Genomic DNA, 25,123 nt, shown 5'->3' on the forward strand with positions numbered 1-25,123 from the left:
ACTTCAGTATTCCCTGGTAACGGTACCCCTTCCAATCATTTTAGCTCTTACCTAGCGAAAAGTCGTAAATCATTCTATTTCTCGGCCATTTTTTTTTCAATTTATCCTCGTAATTACATTGTATATATACATTTATTTCTAGTTACTTCTACCAACAACGCATACAGTGTGTTAGGTTCTACAATCCTCATCTGAGGACGGAATGTTACTGTCGTTATGATTATTTTAATAGTTCAATCAGGGTCCTGATCTACATTATTTCAAATTATGCGTGAATCTGGACCGACGTAATCGAAATAGTGCCTTTTTCATTCTCTTATGAACAGCCGTGTTGAAAACACCTGATATTCCATAAAACTTCAGGTTAATTAGCACTCCCTTGTGCCAAATTCGCCACAATCCCACTTCATCTAAGTACTACCAACAACGCAGGTGACGACTGTGCAGTTTAAAACACAAGGCGTTAGGACGATTTTTGGGAAGCATTTATGGCCGACATCATAATCTCAAAGGGAAGCATATTTTAGGTGTGTTCGATGCTTAGTGGCTCCATTGTCGCAAGCCATGTTCTCATTTTGAGAACGCGACATTAACTGGATCTGACCTAGATTTACACAGAGACTCGTTGATACAGTAAATGATGTGTACATTCCGGGACACCAGGTGTTACAGACCTTTAACAATACCCGAATATCACCACTCTAGTTCTTACAAGGGCGTGGTATTAACCGAATTCAAGTTTGGTTTATTTTGTTTAACATCCTATCAACAGCCAGGGTCATTTAAGGACGTGTCTGGTTTTGGAGGTGGAAGAGAGCCGGAGTACCCGGAGAAAAACCACCGACCTACGGTCAGTACCAGGCAACTGTCTGAACTCGCAACCAAGAGGGGAAGGGCTAGTGATAAAGTGTAGGAACACCTTAACCACTCGGCTACCGCGTTCCGTTAACCGGATTCGACCTCGTTTGAACGCATGGCCTTTTACTTCTTGTACTTTTCATGTTTTCAATGGCCATCTAACTTTATTATTTTTTTCTTTTACAGAGTTTGGCATATTATGTTTCTAATACTGATGTTACACCAAGGGAAGACAATGTTGACGTGACGTGGTTGTATTGTTGCCGTGACGTCATTGCATTGGTGTAATGTATGGTGAATACTCATACGGGTTTGGTAAGCCTGATGTTGATCATAATAAGGCGACTCCTAGCTATCGTCAACTTAACCTTGGGGACACGTATATATTCCTTATGGATATAGAAATCATCCTACAGTTACTGTGCATAACGCTTATTGGGTAAATTTCAGTATTGCAGTGATTTGAACTTTGACCTCTTGTTGTGACCTAAGCTTGACCATGGCGTTATGGACCAGGTCTAGTGAAAAGACAAATGACCAATGCTATATACACCAATGTATACAGAATTCATGAAGAAAATCTTATACAACAAATTATCGTTTTGATATTTTTAATCATCTGAAAATGTACAAAGTCTGTTACATCAGGTTTACAAAATATATTTCTTAAATATATAAAATGTACACGATTTATTTTCAATTAGACCATCTATTTGAGATCGTACAAGTCTTAACATTGTTCAGTTCATTCAAAATCCTGACACCAGCATCAGCTAGCTAACCACCGATGTTGAAGAAAAGGTATATGTCCTCATTTTGGTGTTAGAGATGGCTATTCTGTCCAGAAGCTGGGGACTGGATAAGTATGTTTCTGGGTGTGATGGTCCCATCACTCCGAGACCCCGACTCTGATCTCAGGTCAGATTGCTCTTTGTAGGGTCCTTTCTTGCCTCCATTACTGAAGAGTGGCCCAGGAACTACACATAATTAGAAAAAGATATATATATATATATATATACATACAAATGTATTAGAATTGTTTTCTTAGACGTGGAATGATAACTGTCGACGGGGTTCCAACTCTGTACATTGTGTTCAGACCCTATACATGGTGTTCAGACTCTATACATGGTGTTCAGACCCTATACATGGTGTTCAGACCCTATACATGGTGTTCAGACCCTATACATGGTGTTCAGACTATACATGGTGTTCAGACTCTATACATGGTGTTCAGACTCGATACATGGTGTTCCGACTCGATACATGGTGTTCCGACTTTATACATGGTGTTCAGACTCTATACATGGTGTTCAGACTCTATACATGGTGTTCAGACTCTATACAAGGTGTTCAGACTCTATACATGGTGTTCAGACTCTATATATGGTGTTCAGACTCTATACTTGGTGTTCAGACTCTATACATGGTGTTCAGACCCTGTACATGGTGTTCAGACTCTATACATGGTGTTCAGACTCTATATATGGTGTTCAGACCCTGTACATGGTGTTCAGACTCTATACATGGTGTTCAGACCCTATACATGGTGTTCAGACTCTGTACATGGTGTTCAGACTCTATACATGGTGTTCAGACCCTATACATGGTGTTCAGACTCTATACATGGTGTTCAGACCCTATACATGGTGTTCAGACTCTATACATGGTGTACAGACTCTATACAAGGTGTTCAGACTCTATACATGGTGTTCAGACTCTATACATGGTGTTCAGACTCTATATATGGTGTTCAGACTCTATACATGGTGTTCAGACTCTATACATGGTGTTCAGACTCTATACATGGTGTTCAGACCCTATACATGGTGTTCAGACTCTATACACGGTGTTCAGACTCTATACATGGTGTTCAGACTCTATACACGGTGTTCAGACTCTATACATGGTGTTCAGACTATATACATGGTGTTCAGACTCTATACATGGTGTTCAGACCCTATACATGGTGTTTAGACTCTATACATGGTGTTCAGACTCTATATATGGTGTTCAGACTCTATACATGGTGTTCAGACCCTATATATGGTGTTCAGACTCTATACATGGTGTTCAGACTCTATATATGGTGTTCAGACTCTATACATGGTGTTCAGACCCTATACATGGTGTTCAGACTCTATACATGGTGTACAGACTCTATACATGGTGTACAGACTCTGTACATGGTGTTCAGACTCTATACATGGTGTTCAGACTCTATACATGGTGTTCAGACTCTATACATGGTGTTCAGACTCTATACATGGTGTACAGACTCTATACATGGTGTTCAGACTCTATACATGGTGTTCAGACTCTATACATGGTGTTCAGACTCTATACATGGTGTCCAGACTCTATACATGGTGTTCAGACTCTATACACGGTGTTCAGACTCTATACATGGTGTTCAGACTCTATACATGGTGTTCAGACCCTATACATGGTGTTCAGACTCTATACACGGTGTTCAGACTCTATACATGGTGTTCAGACTCTATACACGGTGTTTAGACTCTATACATGGTGTTCAGACTATATACATGGTGTTCAGACTCTATACATGGTGTTCAGACCCTATACATGGTGTTTAGACTCTATACATGGTGTTCAGACTCTATACATGGTGTTCAGACTCTATACATGGTGTTCAGACCCTATATATGGTGTTCAGACTCTATACATGGTGTTCACTCTATACATGGTGTACAGACTCTATACATGGTGTACAGACTCTGTACATGGTGTTCAGACTCTATACATGGTGTTCAGACTCTATACATGGTGTTCAGACTCTATACATGGTGTACAGACTCTATACATGGTGTTCAGACTCTATACATGGTGTTCAGACTCTATACATGGTGTTCAGACTCTATACATGGTGTTCAGAATCTATACATGGTGTTCAGACTCTATACATGGTGTTCAGACCCTAAACATGGTGTTCAGACTCTATACATGGTGTTCAGATTCTGCACATGGTGTTCACACTCTATATATGGTGTTCAGACTCTGTACATGGTGTTCAGACTCTAAACATGGTGTTCAGACTCTATACATGGTGTTCAGACTCTATACATGGTGTTCAGACCCTATACATGGTGTTCAGACCCTATACATGGTGTTCAGACTATACATGGTGTTCAGACTCTATACATGGTGTTCAGACTCTATACATGGTGTTCCGACTCGATACATGGTGTTCCGACTCGATACATGGTGTTCAGACTCTATATATGGTGTTCAGACTCTATACATGGTGTTCAGACTCTATATATGGTGTTCAGACTCTATACATGGTGTTCAGACTCTATACATGGTGTTCAGACTCTGTATATGGTGTTCAGACTCTATACATGGTGTTCAGACTCTATACATGGTGTTCAGACTCTATACATGGTGTACAGACTCTATACATGGTGTTCAGACTCTGTACGTGGTGTTCAGACTCTATACATGGTGTTCAGACTATATATATGGTGTTCAGACTATATATATGGTGTTCAGACTCTGTATATGGTGTTCAGACTCTATACAAGGTGTTCAGACTCTATACATGGTGTTCAGACTCTATATATGGTGTTCAGACTCTATACATGGTGTTCAGACTCTATATATGGTGTTCAGACTCTATACATGGTGTTCAGACTCTATACATGGTGTCCAGACTCTATACATGGTGTTCAGACTCTATACACGGTGTTCAGACTCTATACATGGTGTTCAGACTCTATACATGGTGTTCAGACCCTATACATGGTGTTCAGACTCTATACACGGTGTTCAGACTCTATACATGGTGTTCAGACTCTATACACGGTGTTTAGACTCTATACATGGTGTTCAGACTATATACATGGTGTTCAGACTCTATACATGGTGTTCAGACCCTATACATGGTGTTTAGACTCTATACATGGTGTTCAGACTCTATACATGGTGTTCAGACTCTATACATGGTGTTCAGACCCTATATATGGTGTTCAGACTCTATACATGGTGTTCACTCTATACATGGTGTACAGACTCTATACATGGTGTACAGACTCTGTACATGGTGTTCAGACTCTATACATGGTGTTCAGACTCTATACATGGTGTTCAGACTCTATACATGGTGTACAGACTCTATACATGGTGTTCAGACTCTATACATGGTGTTCAGACTCTATACATGGTGTTCAGAATCTATACATGGTGTTCAGACTCTATACATGGTGTTCAGACCCTAAACATGGTGTTCAGACTCTATACATGGTGTTCAGATTCTGCACATGGTGTTCACACTCTATATATGGTGTTCAGACTCTGTACATGGTGTTCAGACTCTAAACATGGTGTTCAGACTCTATACATGGTGTTCAGACTCTATACATGGTGTTCAGACCCTATACATGGTGTTCAGACCCTATACATGGTGTTCAGACTATACATGGTGTTCAGACTCTATACATGGTGTTCAGACTCTATACATGGTGTTCCGACTCGATACATGGTGTTCCGACTCGATACATGGTGTTCAGACTCTATATATGGTGTTCAGACTCTATACATGGTGTTCAGACTCTATATATGGTGTTCAGACTCTATACATGGTGTTCAGACTCTATACATGGTGTTCAGACTCTGTATATGGTGTTCAGACTCTATACATGGTGTTCAGACTCTATACATGGTGTACAGACTCTATACATGGTGTTCAGACTCTGTACGTGGTGTTCAGACTCTATACATGGTGTTCAGACTATATATATGGTGTTCAGACTATATATATGGTGTTCAGACTCTGTATATGGTGTTCAGACTCTATACAAGGTGTTCAGACTCTATACATGGTGTTCAGACTCTATATATGGTGTTCAGACTCTATACATGGTGTTCAGACTCTATACATGGTGTTCAGACTCTATATATGGTGTTCAGACTCTATACATGGTGTTCAGACTATATATATGGTGTTCAGACTCTATACAAGGTGTTCAGACTCTATACATGGTGTTCAGACTATATATATGGTGTTCAGACTCTATACAAGGTGTTCAGACTCTATACATGGTGTTCAGACTATATATATGGTGTTCAGACTCTATACAAGGTGTTCAGACTCTATACATGGTATTCAGACTATATATATGGTGTTCAGACTCTATACATGGTGTTCAAACTCTGTATATGGTGTTCAGACTATATATATGGTGTTCAGACTCTATACATGGTGTTCAGACTCTATACATGGTGTACATACTCTATACATGGTGTTCAGACTCTATACATGGTGTACATACTCTATACATGGTGTTCAGACTATATATATATGGTGTTCAGGCTCTAAACATGGTGTTCAGACTCTATACATGGTGGTCATACCCTATACATGGTGTTCAGACTATATATATGGTGTTCAGACTCTATACATGGTGTTCAGACTCTATACATGGTGTACAGACTCTATACATGGTGTTCAGACCCTATACATGGTGTTCAGAATCTATACATGGTGTTCAGACTCTATACATGGTGTTCAGACCCTAAACATGGTGTTCAGACTCTATACATGGTGTTCAGATTCTGCACATGGTGTTCACACTCTATATATGGTGTTCAGACTCTGTACATGGTGTTCAGACTCTAAACATGGTGTTCAGACTCTATACATGGTGTTCAGACCCTATACATGGTGTTCAGACCCTATACATGGTGTTCAGACTATACATGGTGTTCAGACTCTATACATGGTGTTCAGACTCTATACATGGTGTTCCGACCCGATACATGGTGTTCCGACTCGATACATGGTGTTCAGACTCTATATATGGTGTTCAGACTCTATACATGGTGTTCAGACCCTATACATGGTGTTCAGACTCTATACACGGTGTTCAGACTCTATACATGGTGTTCAGACTCTATACACGGTGTTTAGACTCTATACATGGTGTTCAGACTATATACATGGTGTTCAGACTCTATACATGGTGTTCAGACCCTATACATGGTGTTTAGACTCTATACATGGTGTTCAGACTCTATACATGGTGTTCAGACTCTATACATGGTGTTCAGACCCTCTATATGGTGTTCAGACTCTATACATGGTGTTCACTCTATACATGGTGTACAGACTCTATACATGGTGTACAGACTCTGTACATGGTGTTCAGACTCTATACATGGTGTTCAGACTCTATACATGGTGTTCAGACTCTATACATGGTGTACAGACTCTATACATGGTGTTCAGACTCTATACATGGTGTTCAGACTCTATACATGGTGTTCAGACTCTATACATGGTGTTCAGACTCTATACATGGTGTTCAGACCCTAAACATGGTGTTCAGACTCTATACATGGTGTTCAGATTCTGCACATGGTGTTCACACTCTATATATGGTGTTCAGACTCTGTACATGGTGTTCAGACTCTAAACATGGTGTTCAGACTCTATACATGGTGTTCAGACTCTATACATGGTGTTCAGACCCTATACATGGTGTTCAGACCCTATACATGGTGTTCAGACTATACATGGTGTTCAGACTCTATACATGGTGTTCAGACTCTATACATGGTGTTCCGACTCGATACATGGTGTTCCGACTCGATACATGGTGTTCAGACTCTATATATGGTGTTCAGACTCTATACATGGTGTTCAGACTCTATATATGGTGTTCAGACTCTATACATGGTGTTCAGACTCTATACATGGTGTTCAGACTCTGTATATGGTGTTCAGACTCTATACATGGTGTTCAGACTCTATACATGGTGTACAGACTCTATACATGGTGTTCAGACTCTGTACGTGGTGTTCAGACTCTATACATGGTGTTCAGACTATATATATGGTGTTCAGACTATATATATGGTGTTCAGACTCTGTATATGGTGTTCAGACTCTATACATGGTGTTCAGACTCTATACATGGTGTTCAGACTCTATATATGGTGTTCAGACTCTATACATGGTGTTCAGACTCTATACATGGTGTTCAGACTCTATATATGGTGTTCAGACTCTATACATGGTGTTCAGACTATATATATGGTGTTCAGACTCTATACAAGGTGTTCAGACTCTATACATGGTGTTCAGACTATATATATGGTGTTCAGACTCTATACAAGGTGTTCAGACTCTATACATGGTGTTCAGACTATATATATGGTGTTCAGACTCTATACAAGGTGTTCAGACTCTATACATGGTATTCAGACTATATATATGGTGTTCAGACTCTATACATGGTGTTCAAACTCTGTATATGGTGTTCAGACTATATATATGGTGTTCAGACTCTATACATGGTGTTCAGACTCTATACATGGTGTACATACTCTATACATGGTGTTCAGACTCTATACATGGTGTACATACTCTATACATGGTGTTCAGACTATATATATATGGTGTTCAGGCTCTAAACATGGTGTTCAGACTCTATACATGGTGGTCATACCTTATACATGGTGTTCAGACTATATATATGGTGTTCAGACTCTATACATGGTGTTCAGACTCTATACATGGTGTACAGACTCTATACATGGTGTTCAGACCCTATACATGGTGTTCAGAATCTATACATGGTGTTCAGACTCTATACATGGTGTTCAGACCCTAAACATGGTGTTCAGACTCTATACATGGTGTTCAGATTCTGCACATGGTGTTCACACTCTATATATGGTGTTCAGACTCTGTACATGGTGTTCAGACTCTAAACATGGTGTTCAGACTCTATACATGGTGTTCAGACCCTATACATGGTGTTCAGACCCTATACATGGTGTTCAGACTATACATGGTGTTCAGACTCTATACATGGTGTTCAGACTCTATACATGGTGTTCCGACCCGATACATGGTGTTCCGACTCGATACATGGTGTTCAGACTCTATATATGGTGTTCAGACTCTATACATGGTGTTCAGACTCTATATATGGTGTTCAGACTCTATACATGGTGTTCAGACTCTATACATGGTGTTCAGACTCTGTATATGGTGTTCAGACTCTATACATGGTGTTCAGACTCTATACATGGTGTTCAGACTCTGTACATGGTGTACAGACTCTATACATGGTGTTCAGACTCTGTACGTGGTGTTCAGACTCTATACATGGTGTTCAGACTATATATATGGTGTTCAGACTATATATATGGTGTTCAGACTCTGTATATGGTGTTCAGACTCTATACAAGGTGTTCAGACTCTATACATGGTGTTCAGACTCTATATATGGTGTTCAGACTCTATACATGGTGTTCAGACCCTATACATGGTGTTCAGACTCTATACATGGTGTTCAGACTCTATACATGGTGTTCAGACTCTATACATGGTGTTCAGACTATATATATGGTGTTCAGACTATATATATGGTGTTCAGACTCTGTATATGGTGTTCAGACTCTATACAAGGTGTTCAGACTCTATACATGGTGTTCAGACTCTATATATGGTGTTCAGACTCTATACATGGTGTTCAGACCCTATATATGGTGTTCAGACTCTATACATGGTGTTCAGACCCTATACATGGTGTTCAGACTCTATACAAGGTGTTCAGACTCTATACATGGTGTTCAGACTCTATATATGGTGTTCAGACTCTATACATGGTGTTCAGACCCTATACATGGTGTTCAGACCCTATACATGGTGTTCAGACTCTATACATGGTGTTCAGACTCTATACATGGTGTTCAGACTCTATATATGGTGTTCAGACTCTATACATGGTGTTCAGACTATATATATGGTGTTCAGACTCTATACAAGGTGTTCAGACTCTATATATGGTGTTCAGACTATATATATGGTGTTCAGACTCTGTATATGGTGTTCAGACTCTATACAAGGTGTTCAGACTCTATACATGGTGTTCAGACTATATATATGGTGTTCAAACTCTGTATATGGTGTTCAGACTCTATACAAGGTGTTCAGACTCTATACATGGTGTTCAGACTCTATATATGGTGTTCAGACTCTGTACATGGTGTTCAAACTCTGTATATGGTGTTCAGACTTTCATAAGCCCAGGGACCAACATTTAAACATTGACTCAAAGCAATGGGCCAATATTACCAGGTTTCAGCTTACTGTTGGATAAGTAAAATAAAATGGCTACTCACATGAAAAAAATCTCATAATGTATATCTAACAATTAAAAAAAATAAAATGTTGTTTTTCTGGATAACTCAAATCAATGAGATTCCTAGATATGTCTGTTTTTATGAAGAAAACTTTATTTGTGAAAACCAAATAAAGATAATGAATAGTTACATACAAATAAAGGAAAATTGATTAGTTGTTTGTTAATCATAAATAGCAATGCAACTTACCTGTATGTTTGTAATTGTGCAGCTCTAATTAATCTCAAAACTTTGGACTTGCAAAGCAGAAATAGCTGTATAGTGGTATCTTATATCATTGCCAAAAAAAAAACACAATGATAAAATACCAGAAAGTAATTGGTAACCATATTGAATTTCAGATCGATATTGAATATTATATTTCAGATTTTCTTATAAAATTTCCAGGTCAGCAGGTAAGGCTTCATTGAATAAAATTTTGGTTATCAAGGAGAACTATTGCACTGAAATTGGATTTCTATTTATTTTAAACAATGATCTTTATCTTTTTTGACATTTAGACCTATAGTGTTCTCTAACTTATAACTCTTTGACTATCCTTAAAGTTATTGCACAGACCTAATTTTCTGATCAGAGTATCAGTAACAATGAACTTTGACCTTAAGCAGTTCCAAGCAAGTATGTTCTGTAAAGATATACCAAAAGGAGGTCATGATGAATTAGGTCATTGCAAGAACTGATTTTCCATAAAAAGTAATAATGACATTGACCTTCAGACTTTCAGCAAGTCAAAACAAGCATTTATAGTTAAAAAAGCAGAGTACTCTATCAAGTTTTTAATTAGGTATGCCAAAGGGAACTCATAAAGAATTCAGTCATTACTAAATAATCTAATTTTCTATAAAGGGTAACAGTGACCTTGACCTTTACAATGCAAGCCTGTTCAGTAAAGAAGCAACTGCATAAAGTCTTGATAGATACCTGGTAGATATTGTATTTTTAGGTGAAAAAAAAGAACTACCAGAAAACAAGCAAACAAACTCAGGAGTTATGATTATTAAATTCCAAGAAATCAGTTAAATTCTTCTAGAATATTTTTAGAAATCAAGAAAAAATGGCAGCTACGGTACCACTGTATTATGAACTCATTATCATCTCAATCTAGTGAAAATTACTACCAGTATTCAGTTTAGACTTATTGATAAAAACCACTTGCCTTGAAAATCTTTTAAAATTAGCTTAAAAAAGAAGTTAAATTTCTGTTTTTCATACCAAATCAAAGCATGTGAAATGGTGACATTTATCCCTAAGAGTCGAAGACGTTGTCCAGGCCGGCCATCTTTTCCTCATTTTCAGGCTGTTTCACTGACTGTGCCATCAGCTTTGTAGGTTTCCTGCCTACAACTTTAGCCCAGGCATTCTTTGTTTTGATGACAACATCCTGACAAGGTTTAGGACTTTTCATACCGTTTGTCCCAGAGGTACCACCATACTGTTCCGAGGCGATTGGTGATCTGTAATTTGGTTTGACATAACCTACTGTCCTACCTTTAAACATGGGGTTTAGACTGTCCACACCATAACACCCAGGCCTTGGGACAATTATATCAAGATTGTTATCATTATCTTTCACATTGTCATTTTTTGACCCAGTTTTGCTATCTTTGAAAATCGGCATTGGTAATGGTCGTCTGATATGTGCAGATTTCCTGAGACTCTGGAGACCAAATCCCGCCTTCCGCAGTAAAATATCCCAACGGTCTGATGCCGATCTTGCTCTTGGTTTCAATTCACTTTCATGATCAATTCTAATTTTATCCCCAGAATGATGAATAAGGTTACTTCCATTTTGGTTACCATAGTGACTAAAATCATGGTCGCTATGGTAACTAAGGGAACTACCATCAATGTTTCCATGGCAATTAGTACTTAGACTGACTGTAGAGCTACAAGTCCAAGGTTGTACGAGGGAGGAAGGGTCACATGACAGAATGTCAGTATCCATGGAATTTGGGGTGTGCATACGAGGTTTTGTGAGAACAATGTCTTTATCTAAATCATCTAGGGAGGTGAGAACAAGGTCACTGAGTGCAGGGGAGGAGGGATGTGCAGAGTGCTCAGGTGTGACTGAAAAAATATAATGTAAAAAAGTAAAAGGATGAAAAACAACCTACACAACATTTAAAATGAAATGAGATATACATATTGTTTTGTCTTTTTTCTTCAAAATATTCTTGATAATATGATTTAAAGACAATATTGGATCTAAATACTTTATCTGTTTTGTGCTTTTGTTAAAGATACATTCTAATATATTATTGTACCTGGGCATCAACAGTGAATTTGAGCATTCCTTATACTTTCAGGACAAATATTGTAATTATATGACTCAATGCGTCATATTTTTCAGATTTTTCTTGCTTTTTTCATGTACATTTCATTATGTAAATTATTCAAGATAAAATACTTTTTACTGAATATTGAAAACTTTGAAAAACATATGATTGAAAATGATTATCATTGTTTAAATCCAAATGACAGCAGCTGTGAGTTAACATCATACCATTGTCATAGGACTTCCCATTCATCATAGACACTCTGACATCCTGTTTGGACTTTTTTGTTGGCTTCTGATTGGATGGATGGTAACCACTAGCAACACCATTCAGCATGTGCCCCTGTGGTGGCAAGGATTCTACTTCCACTAGTTAACAGAAAAATACATGCTGAAACAATCAATGTATTTAAGCTATGTTCTTATGCAATTCTACTATGAAATTCAGAAATATGACCTTGATAGTTCAAATTTTTACAGTTTTCCAAAACTTTGAGACAAAATGGACATACACATGTATTTCTTTACAAAAATTGATTGGTTTTCTCCATATTATGTTTTTTTTTTCCTTTTAGGTGTCTATTATACATGTTATAATCTATCCTGGAAAATTGCTGAAAATAGAAACTGTTTAAAAAATTAAAAAAATCTGTACAGAAGTGACAGGGTTTGACAGTATCTACTGTATATATACAATAACTGACCTGTCTTTCCTGTGATTGGCTGTTTCCCAAACACATTTTCCTTGTATTCTGGTACCAAAGGATGGCGATCATCTTTGTTCTGTTAAAAATGAAAATGTTGATGATTCAGAATATCTATACAATAAATTCAAATCTCTAGCTATGCAGATAGAATTTAAATACATAAATTTGAAAAATAAATGCTTTACAAATATTTTTTCATCTTGGAAAATCCATATTAAAATTTTTGTTATACAATGATAAATGTTATGCAGATATTAAATTATCATTAATATCAAAATTTTATTATAAACAAAATTATTTAAAATTAACTTAAAATGGAAAATGAAACATACATTTTTAATCACTTGTAATGATTCTTTCGCTACATTAGTGATTATCATTTATAACACTATAATGCTCACAAATTGCTGTAATTTTTTTGTATTAATGTGGCAGTTTTTTTGTTTTTTGTTGTTGTTGTTTTTTTGTTTGTTATTATTTTTTTTTTTAATTATGGTAATTTTTCTGTATAGTGTATCAGTAATGATCAAGAAAAACAGTGTCACTTTTTAACCAGCATCTTCCTGAAGAAACCATGAAAACTGCATATATATGGATTTGATATCTGTGTCATTGGAGTGACCTCCCTTTACCCTATCTCAAATCTAGCTTTACAAATCTTGTACTTTGATAAGCCTTCAAAAATGTTTAGGTTATGCGGTTAATTAGTGATACAACCTGTACATGTGTAACAGTTAGCGACCCAGTTTTAAGGGGATAATCATAAAACACATCAGGTACCTGTAGGTGAAAATAATATACACAATATTTTTCGAAATACATATGTTCTGAATTTCAAAACAAAATTTTGCACTTGAGGTAGGCATTAATGAAATTAATTGGAGACTCCAGTTTAAAATTTGAGACTTAACCTTCCATAGAAATATGTTATATGTTTCCACTGTCATACTCTTTAGTACAGTCATAAAGTCTTAGTATTCAATTTCATTTCCTTTGTTATTTCACAGAGAATTTATTGAAAAGAATCAATGGTTATTGGGCAAGACTCCATGTCATAGTAGGGAACATACAGCCTTAATCTTTATACTAAAGTAAGGTAGCATACAACCTTAATCCTCTATATTACAGTTAGTAGCATACAACCATAACTATCTATACTAAATTAAGGTAGCATACAACCTTAATTCTTTATACTAAAGTAAGGTAGCATATACAACCTGAATTTTCTATACTAAAGTAAGGTAGCATACAACTTTAATTCTCTATACTAAATTAAGGTAGCATATATCGTTAAGGAATTCTGAAATACATTACCACGTGTTGTGTATTGGTGAAATCTACAAACACAAATACATCAATATCATTAGTCCCAAAATGAATATCTTGATCCTGATAAGAATAGCATGATTACATAAAAATAATAATAGAATATGAAAATGAAGACTACTACAGGCAGATATCAGAAAAAACATGACTGATTACAAAAAAATAATGACTGGATATAAGAAAGCATTAATACATAAAAGAAAGTCGAAACAGAACATGATGCATTATATTAACTGTCATAATATCATATGACAGAATACAGCCTTAATTCTCTATATCATAGTAGGGTAGCATACAGCCTTAATTCTCTTTATCAAAGTTAGGTAGAATAATACAGCCTTAGGTCTCCAAATAACAGTAAGGTCATTCATCAACATTAAATATAACATGATATTTCACAAGTATAACAGAATATCTATACTTTTTGCAAAGCACAAGTGAAAAAAATATCCACATATTCTGACATATTTGCATTATTAACATTCACAGTATGAACAGGCATCAATTTATCATATCATAAATTATGATGATATGCTTTGCCAACAGTAAGTACCCAGTAAAACTTACTTTGTTCTTCTGCCTTGCTTTTCCTCATTGAATCTATAAATACAAAAAAAATAAAAAATACAGAAAATATATGAAAACAAGAGGCCCTATGAGGCCTGTATCGCTCACCTGGTTGGATTTGATCAAATGTCAAAATAATGTTCATGTTCAATTTGTTAATACACATACTCTCTAAGGAACTGAAAGACTATATGGATTATTTTTACAACATAATTGTTTTTAAAGAAACTAAGTCCCTTAGGGTGGGGAAAAGACCCTTGGGCCTATTTTTACATAAGAATTGTGTTTATCCCTTAATGTCTAGCGATGCTATACATAGTTATGGGATGGAGGGTCACAGTAACCATTTATGTAAAATCTGTTTCCCTTCCACCAAGGATGTTTCTGACCAAATTGGGTTCAAATCCATTTAAAACTTTATGACTAGTAGAGATATAAAGACAAATCTCTATTTCCCCTATTTGGCCCCACCCTTCAGGCCCCTTGGGGGTCAGAGTCAATATTTATATTAACTCTCTTTCCCCCTTCCCCTAAGGATATTCCAGACCAAATTTGGTTCAAATCCATTCAAAACTTTGTCTTTATGATAAATAGCGATTTAAAGGATAAACCCCTATTTTCCCTATTGGGCCCGCCCCTCAGACCCTTGGGGGTTCAGAGTAAAAATTTATACAAACTCTGTTCCCCCTCTCCCAAGGATGTTCCTGACCAAATTTGTTTCAAATTCATTCATAACTTTATGACTAGTAGCGATTTAAAGGATTAACCCTATTTCCCCTGTTTGGCCCCGCCCCTCAGGCCCCTGGGGGTTAAGAGTAAAAAGTTATACAAACTCTGTTCCCCTCCCCCAAAGGATGTTCCTGACCAAATTTGGTGAAAATCCATTAAAAACTTTATGACTAGTAGCAATTTAAAGACTTATCTCTATTTCCCCTATTTGGCCCCGCCCCTCAGGCCCCTGGGGGTTAAGAGTAAAAATTTACATCAACTCTGTTCCCCTTCCCCCAAGGATGTTCCTGACCAAATTTGGTGAAAATCCGTTCAATACTTTAGGACTAGTAGCAATTTAAAGAAAATGTTGACGGACGATGGATGGACGATGGACGCTGCACCATGGCATAAGCTCAGCAGCCCTTCAGGCCAGGTGAGCTAAAAATTATGTACCTTTATTGTTTTTGCAAGATTGTTTGCTAAATTAAAAATTGACAAGGAAAAAGACACTTTCGCAATGTCTGTATTGTGAAGGGAACCAAATTGTCAATTATATATAACTTAACTCAAGATGAGATACATTATTAAGGTTATGTCTATTGTTTTTATATGAAAAAATATATTTCTGAAAAATGGATTACAGAAACATATATTTGTGCATCAAAAATTGTTCTGAAAAAGTTGCTACATGTCAAAAATTCAAAGCTTAAAACAACAAAATTACAAATATCTTAATTTACCTGTATTTTCGTGATCGTGTACAAAAGAAGTATGCCGCTAAAATGGCAGCCAGGAGGACAATACTACATCCAATGGTGGATAGGACGGCAATACCGACGGTCGTCTGGGCCCAGTTAGTCGTGGTCGAGCTACTGGACGTGTAACTACTAACCGCTGTGACAGGAAAGGTCGTGAAGGTGGCACCTGAAAGGGCGGTGGCAGGGGAACCGTCTGCCTGCTGTAGGACTGACAGTATCTCCGAGGATGTCTGGAAAGACTTGGTTGTCTGGAGGCCATCCAGAGTATCAGCCGAAGTGTCGGATACGACATATATGAGACTTTCAGATCTGAGAACATTATGCAAGTGTTACGGTAATTATAATTCTGAATATGTGTAAAGTGAATCATTTTTAGTCTGGATATGTTTCAGTTTACAGAAGAACCAACGATTTCCTCTTTAACCAGGAAAGCCTAACTAAAAGCTACTCTGTAGATTAAACCTTATATAGTTATAAAACCTTTCCAGGATTTTGCTTTATTTTATCACATTTTGAATTTTTATATTTTCTTAATGAAAATGATGTTTCAGCATGATAAGGATATAAAGCCAAGCCTGTCTCTGAAGGCCACCTTATATAACACTGTCTATAAAAGCCATTCCAGGAAGCAGAGAAAATGGGTATTGATAGGTAGGTAGTTTTATATGTAGGTTCATGTATATTGTACAATGAATTCTGCTACACTGGTAAACAAAGCCCGAGGCCTTTATAGACAAGTTTGTGTTATAAAATGTGGTCTTTATAGACAGATTTTTAACACAGATGGAATTTATAGACAGGTGGGTGTTATAAAAGGTGGCCTATAGCGGTGGTATATCTAAGATGGCCTTTAAAGACAGTGTTATATAAGGTGGTCTTTATAGACAGTGTAATATAAGGTGGTCTTTATAGACAGTGTTATATAAGGTGGTCTTTACAGACAGTGTTCTATAAGGTGGCCTTTATAGACAGTGTTATATAAGGTGGTCTTTATAGACAGTGTTATATAAAGTGACCTTTATAGACAGTGTTATATAAGGTGGCCTTTATAGATTATGGTTAATAAGGTGGTCTTTATAGACAGTGTTATATAATGTGGTTTTAATAGACAGTACTATTTCAGGTGGTCTTTATAAAGTGTTATATAAGGTGGCCTTTATAGACAGTGTTATATAAGATGGCCTTTATAGACAGTGTTATAGAAGGTGGTTTTTGTAGACGGTGTTATTTCAGGTGGCCTTTACAGACAGTGTTATATAAGGTCGCCTTTATAGACAGTGTTATATAAGGTGGTCTTTATAGACAGTGTAATAGAAGGTGGTTTTTATAGACAGTACTATTTCAGGTGGTCTTTATAAAGTGTTATATAAGGTGGCCTTTATAGACAGTGTTTTATAAGATGGCCTTTATAGACAGTGTTATAGATGGTGGTTTTTACGGACAGTGTTATATAAGGTGGCCTTTATAGACAGTACTATATAAGGTCGCCTTTATAGACAGTGTTATATAAGGTGGCCCTTAGACAGTGTTATTTCGGGTGGCCTTTATAATCAGTGCTATATAAGGTGGCCCTTATAGACAGTGTTATATAAGGTGTCCCTTAGACAGTGTTATATAAGTTGGTCATTATAGACACTGTTATATCAGGTGGCCTTTATAGATTATGGTTAATAATGTGGTCTTTATAGACAGTGTTATAGAATGTGGTTTTTAAAGACTTTATTATATAAGGTGGTCTTTATAGACAGTGTTATATAAGGTGGCCTTTATAGACAGTGTTATATAAGGTGGCCTTTATAGACAGTGTTATATAAGGTGGCCTTTATAGACAGTGTTATATAAGGTGGCCTTTATAGACAGTGTTATATAAGGTGGCCTTTATAGACAGTGTTATATAAGGTGGTCTTTATAGACAGTGTTATATAAGGTGGCCTTTATAGACAGTGTTATATAAGGTGGCCTTTATAGACAGTGTTATATAAGGTGGCCTTTATAGACAGTGTTATATAAGGTGGCCTTTATAGACAGTGTTATATAAGGTGGCCTTTATAGACAGTGTTATATAAGGTGGCCTTTATAGACAGTGTTATATAAGGTGGCCTTTATAGACAGTGTTATATAAGGTGGCCTTTATAGACAGTGTTATATAAGGTGGCCTTTATAGACAGTGTTATATAAGGTGGCCTTTATAGACAGTGTTTATAAGGTGGCCTTTATAGACAGTGTTATATAAGTTGGTCTTTATAGACACTGTTATATCAGGTGGCCTTTATAGATAATGGTTTATAAGGTGTTTTTATAGACAGTGTTATAGAAGGTGGTCTTTAAAGACAGTGTTATATAAGATGGCCTTTATAGACAGTGCTGTATAAGGTCGTCTTTATAGACAGTGTTATAGAAGGTGGTTTTTATAGACAGTTATTTCAGATGGCCTTTAGAAACTGTTATATAAGGTGGTCTTTTTAGACAGTGTTCTTTAAGGTGGTCTTTTAAGTCAGTGTTCTACAAGGTGGTCTTTATAGACAGTGTTATATAAGGTGGTCGTTATAGACAGTATTGCATAATGTGGTCATTATAGAAAGTGTTTTATCAAGGTGGCTTTTATAAACAGATTTTATTATATACGTGCATGGACATTTAGTAGACAGATCTTTTTGTGTGTGTGTGTGTAAAGGTGACCTTTATAGACAGTGTTATTTTCAGGTGGTCTTTTTACACAGTGTTATGATGAGACTGTAATACCAGTAGTACTTTCAGTATTTATGATACAACTTGTAGTGTACATACCCTGTGGCCAAGAGGCGACGACGTGCTGTGGAGGAAGAGCCTTGGTGTTTCCAGATCTCCACACGTGTAGTCGCCGGAAACAGTGCCTGGAGGGCTGTTTTCAGGGTATTACTTTAAAAAAAGGTACAATAGGCCTGTACTGGTTACATTTATAGGAGGTTATAAGTTTATGTAAAAGACTCATTACGAATGCTGTTAAACTGAGGGTTCATTAATCATGTAGATATATGAATATCCATCAGTAAAAAAGGATACAAAAAAAAAAATGAATTTTAATACCATTACATATTAAAGATACATTTTAATGGTCTGAATTAAATGAAAAAAGATATTAAGATTTGTAATAATCAATTTCACAAATAATGACTTTCATATAGACTTTTTTTAATATTAATTCATATTTGAAAAAAAATATATATATATTTAGTGAACCACTCCTAATTTCCATCCTTACGTTTGGGCAGAGACCGTAGTCACATCAACACTGTGTGTCAATACCACAACAGAAGTAGTGGCAACAAATGTGTCGATACGTATCAGACCGGACGATGCCGTCACCACATTGGCTGCTGTTGTCATCTCAGCAATAACATCCATGAAGTATCGCGACTCTGAGAACAAGTAAGTCTGATCCTGTACTGAGAAATCCCCTGAACTGGACCCGACTGTAAACACACCACCACTACTGAGTGTGAGGAAAGCTAGAGTGTCTGTGGCTCCAACCGTCAGACCGAAGTCTGTTCCCGTCAGAGTCCTGATCACATCAGCGTTCGATGCCTCCGTTGCACATTCAAGAGAGAAAAAGTGGGATGCTGACCCTGTAACAGTTGCAGTGTCAAGAACGTTTATAACATTTACTGTTACTGCTGCCGTGGCTGTGTTGATTGGAGTTCCTCCATCTTTAACGAGTACCTCAAAAACGATTGTAGTGACAGTTTCGTAATCTATTTCTTGTTTCACAGTGACAATTCCATTGTTATCGATCTGTAAGTAAGTGCTTGCCAGGGGAACTGCTGAAAAGATTTCAAAGGTCATCTGCGCGTTTGTTCCCGAGTCTCCATCTGTTGCTGTGACTTGGAGAACTGTCACTCCGATGGGAGAGTTTTCCACCAAAGGTGTGGTGTATGAGGTTGGGTTAATTACTGGAGTCAGATCATTTGAGTCTGTCACAACAATGTGGATGTTCTTGTCATAGTCAAGTGTAGGATCAGTTGTATCTTTTAAATTTATCACAAGATAAAAGTCAGTTGTTGTTTCATAATCCAGGCTATTAATGTTTGTAATATGTCCATCAGTAAGGCCAATCTGAAAATGCCCAGCCTGGTTGCCACTGATGATTGTGAAGTCCACCGTTGCACCAGCTGCATGTACAGGATTTGTAGAAACTGTACCAACGGGATAATTGACAGCCACACTCTCAGATACCGTGAAGGTCAAGTCACTGACAGCAGGACTATTTATTGGGTCCACAGTAACACTGAGTGTGGTGGTGGCTGAGCGGTATGCCACGCCTTGGTCCTCTGCCTGAATCACTAGGGCGTGGCTGTCGGCGGCAGCACTTAAAGTCCCTAGTGTCTTCACCACGCCAGATATGGAATCCACATGGAATAGATTATCAGGATTACCACTCAATATAGAGTACCGCAGATCACTGTTGGTTCCTGCATCAGCATCAGTGGCAACAACGGTTGTAACTGCGGTGGATGCGGCAGCCGTACGTAACACAGTAGCTGTATATGGATTGGTGGCGAACACGGGGGAGTTGTCATTGATGTCCGTCACCGTTACTGAGAAAGTAGTAGTCCCAGTATTGGGTGTCGTACCGCTGTCTGTCGCCTCCACAACCAGGACATAAGAGCTCAGCGATTCACGGTCCAACGTATTTGCCATGACAAGCTGTCCATCTGTTGATCCAAGGGTAAACTTCAACGCTGCATTTCCCGATATGATGTTGTAGTTAACCCTACCATTGGCGCCCGTGTCACTATCGGCTGCATAGAAACTAAAGACTGTTTCAGAAACACCTACGCCTTCACTGATATCGTAGTTGTAAGTCGTTTGACTAAAAGTCGGTACCTGATCATTGATATCATTAACAGTGATAATGACGGAACAAGATCCTGTGCGCTGTGTTGTTCCACTGTCAACAGCATTGACGGTCAACAGATAGCTCGCTTGTGTGGCTGCATTCAGAATCACAGTGGTGGAGACGATTCCAGTCGTACTATCTACTGTAAAATCAGAGTTACCTTCCCCTGCCACTATTGAAAAGATTATTGCCGCATTAGTACCAGAATCAGCATCTGTTGCAATTACTGTGCCTGGTGAAGAATTTATAGCCAGACCTTCGTCTATAGACCATGTATATGATGTAGGGCCGAAAACAGGATCATTGTCGTTGATATCTGTTAGTGTGATAGACACAGAGACCGTATCTCTCTTTGTGGCGTCATTTCTGTTCTCAGCACGAATAACAATGACGTAACTCGCTGTTGTCTCTCTATCAAGTGCACCAGCCACTGTCAACACCCCTGTGTAAAGTGAAACAGAAAACTTTCCCTCAGCGTTTCCAGATTGGATGACATACTTCAGATCACCAGCGGCGCCCTTCCACAGCTCCTAGTACAGTGGCATCCATGTCGTAAATTGCTGTATTAAGTCCAGTATTTTCTGCAATAGTAACAGCATCATTTGTCACGGCAGTCTGAGGCTGCGCATAAATAGGATTAACGGCAATATTCACGGTTGCCGTTGATGACCTGGCAGGTGTCCCTTGGTCAAGAGATTCAATGAGAAGGATGTAGCTTGGTGTTGTTTCAAAGTCAAGAGTACCAATGAGTTCAATATCCGAGCCAACCAACTGGAAAGCTGTGCCCGTGTTACCACCCACTATTGAGAGAACTAGATTTGCATTAACTCCGCTGTCGATATCGGAGGATGTCACTGTACCAACGGTGATCCCGGCTAATTGATTTTCATCCACATTAAATGTGTAAACGAATGAAGGGCTAAAATCCGGGTCATTATCATTGACATCAGATACTGTAATGTCTAACGTGGCATCCAATGTCGTCCCTGCGCCATTATCTGCGGTGATTGTTAAAGAATGACTGGCAGCCGTTTCCCTGTCCAGAAAATCTGACAATATAATTTCTCCTGTGACGGAGTCTATCACAAAAATTCCTGCACCATTCCCGGCTGTAATGGCGTAAGACATTACAGTGTTGATGTCCTGGTCCTGGGCTGTGACAGTGAAGAATGTGGTACCTGTGGCCGTGTCTTCTGCCAGGGTGCTGGTATAGGCATTCCCCGCCACACCGAAAGTCACTGGAAATTCGTCAACGTTGGTCACCGTTGCATAGACAGTCGTCGTACCGGTTAATTTTGTGGCGCCATTGTCATTGACTGTGATGACTAGTGTGTAAGATTGGGTGGTCTCAGCATCTAAGGTGTTGGCTGTTGATAACACCCCTGCTGTACTGATAGCAAACTTCCCTTCAGCATTTCCACTGGCAATCGAATAGGTCAAGTCCGCATTCACTCCAGCATCTGTATCTGTTGCGGCTAAGTTCTGTATGACAGTCCCTGTGACCACGTTCTCAACAACTGACAGTGAATAGAAAGAATTAGCAAAGCTCGGAGTGACGTCATTGAAATCGGTCACAGTGATAGTCAGAGTAGCATCTGCGTTCAGTGTACTGACCGTGTCCGTCACGCGTATCACCAGACTGTAGCTTGAAGTTGTCTCTCTGTCTAATGAACCATAAAGAAATATTTTTCCAGAAATGGCATTTATACTGAATTTACTGTCAGCATTTCCACTCGTGATCTGGAAGGATTGCAATCCAGAAGCCGTGGTTACCAGCACGGTGTGTATGAGTGTTCCGATGGCAGTTGATTCTATGACACTCTCTGTGGTTGGTAAGACTGTGAAGGTCGGGACAACATATACTTTTATGGTTACATACACAGTCGTCGATAGTGGTGTGGCTCCTGTATCCGAGACCACGATCTGTAACTGATAATCTGTCTGACTTGGCAGGTTTGCCACTGTCACAACGCCTGCGCCGCTAATGGCAAAGTCTGTGTTGGTGTTGCCACTGGTGATGGTGTAGGTCAAGGCTGCATTGACCCCTGTATCTGCATCATTACAGGTAAGCGAATCCACAACGTCGTTAACAGAAACGGACGTCAACTCCTGGAACAACACAGTGGACGTACAGGATGGCGTGTTATCATTTGTGTCGTCAATGTTGATGGTGATGGACACACTTCCTGTTTTCTTTGTAGTACCTGATTGGTCGATCCCATGGACTACTACGACATATGACGGAGTTGTCTCCCTGTCAACGTTAGATGCAAGGTAGATGTCCCCATTGCTGGCATCTATGTTGAAAACTGTTCCGAATGTGTTGAGCGAGTATTTGATAACACCATCGTTACCCACGTCCGTATCCGTAGCAACGGCTGCGGTGACAGATGTACCTGTAATAACAAAGAAGATTTCTAACATGAATAATGCCAATAAAACTAAAATATTGAAATGACCTATTTGAACTCTTGATTGCTTCTTTGCAAATTTTAGTGAAACATTTCATCTGCTAGGTAATACAGATGTTCTGGCCCATGTTTCATCAATATGCCTTAACTTAAGGAATTTTTCATAGGAAAACGTTATTGGATTTAAGTAATGAATCTTTTGGGTAAGAAGTTTCCTTATTTTTGTCATTCTTAAAAAAAAGAACGGCGATGAATGTGAGGCTAGATATATATGTGATTCCGTTACGTCAGCAGGTGACCTTCTTATGTGGAGGCCAAGGCACAAGAGGGAATGTGTGGAGATCCCATTGGTGATTTTTACAAACTTCCTGTACAAATTAAAACATGCTTGCCAAAACCTTGGAATTTACATAGGGGAGATTGACATCTGATTAGGTTGAAATTGTCATGCCTCAGACAATTTCATTCAAACATTTTCTTTAGAAAGCTAATACCTTAAAACCGTGTATTTTAAGCCGCTATTTCTTGCAGTCTAATTAGCATTATAAAATTAGAAAGAAGTTTTACTCACAATTTATGCTTCAATCAAAATCACGATTCACCCCTTCCCTAAATAAGGAGTGCTGGTATGCATGAAACACGGTATATAGCACAGATTACCGTATTTATTCACAAACAAGGGGTTTGTTGAGTATGATTGAAGCACAGTTAGAATGTACTGTAGGACAGACTTTACCATATTTATTGACAAATTAGCCCCTGTCCACAAAGAAGCTTCAATTTTGGAGACGCAAGAAATTCTAAATTTGAATCAACTTAGTGGTCCACAAATAAGCCCCCCCCCCCCCCCCCCCCAAAAAAAACCAAACTTAAATGTTGTTTTTTTTAATTAAGGTAGGGGGCATATTCGAGCATAAAATGATATATACAAATTATACATATATTAGGCTCCAAAACAGTGGAGTCTTAAAGCAGCCATTTCTAGTGGTAATCGAATGTGATAACATTGTATTAATGAAGAATGATTTCATTTTTCATTTGGTCCTACCTGGCTGATATTTTCATATTCTTACCTATACCAACACTTTCTAAAAACGATGTGGTGAAGTCTCCCCCGAAATCTGGTGTTGCCTCATTAACAGGTGAGATTGTGATGATGGCTGTTGCCGTGGAAACCAATGCAGTGGCACCGCCATCTGTGGCATGTATAATCAGGGTACAGGAAGTGGCACTCTCGTAGTCAAGGGCGGCAGTGTTGGTGATCTGTCCGGATGCTGAGTCAATAGCCATAACACAACCAGTGGCTGTGTTTCCGCCTGTATACCGATGACTCAATAATTAACATGCTATAAATTGAATTCTCTCACATATATCATCGATATATATATAGAGAATACGTGGTCAGTGTCTTAAATACAATTTTTTTTATAAGCTGGTTTTTGGCGAGGGTAAAGAAAGAC

At 38.2% G+C, this 25,123-nt stretch overlaps 1 protein-coding gene across 1 annotated transcript; it reads right to left on the reverse strand.

Annotated features, from left to right (window-relative positions):
• Nucleotides 1-1,596: 1,596 nt before the first annotated feature.
• LOC117331174 (protocadherin Fat 4-like) lies at nt 1,597-24,953 on the reverse strand. The gene is given in 10 exon segments (XM_033889772.1): nt 1,597-1,835; nt 12,536-12,676; nt 13,012-13,090; nt 14,329-14,351; nt 14,908-14,940; nt 16,359-16,685; nt 19,164-19,274; nt 19,618-21,770; nt 21,772-23,648; nt 24,737-24,953. Coding segments are annotated over 8 exon segments (4,752 nt in total). The 3' UTR covers nt 1,597-1,835; nt 12,536-12,676; nt 13,012-13,079.
• Nucleotides 24,954-25,123: the final 170 nt, after the last annotated feature.

The sequence above is a fragment of the Pecten maximus genome, chromosome 7, assembly GCF_902652985.1.
Source record: "Pecten maximus chromosome 7, xPecMax1.1, whole genome shotgun sequence".
NCBI lineage: Eukaryota > Metazoa > Mollusca > Bivalvia > Pectinida > Pectinidae > Pecten > Pecten maximus.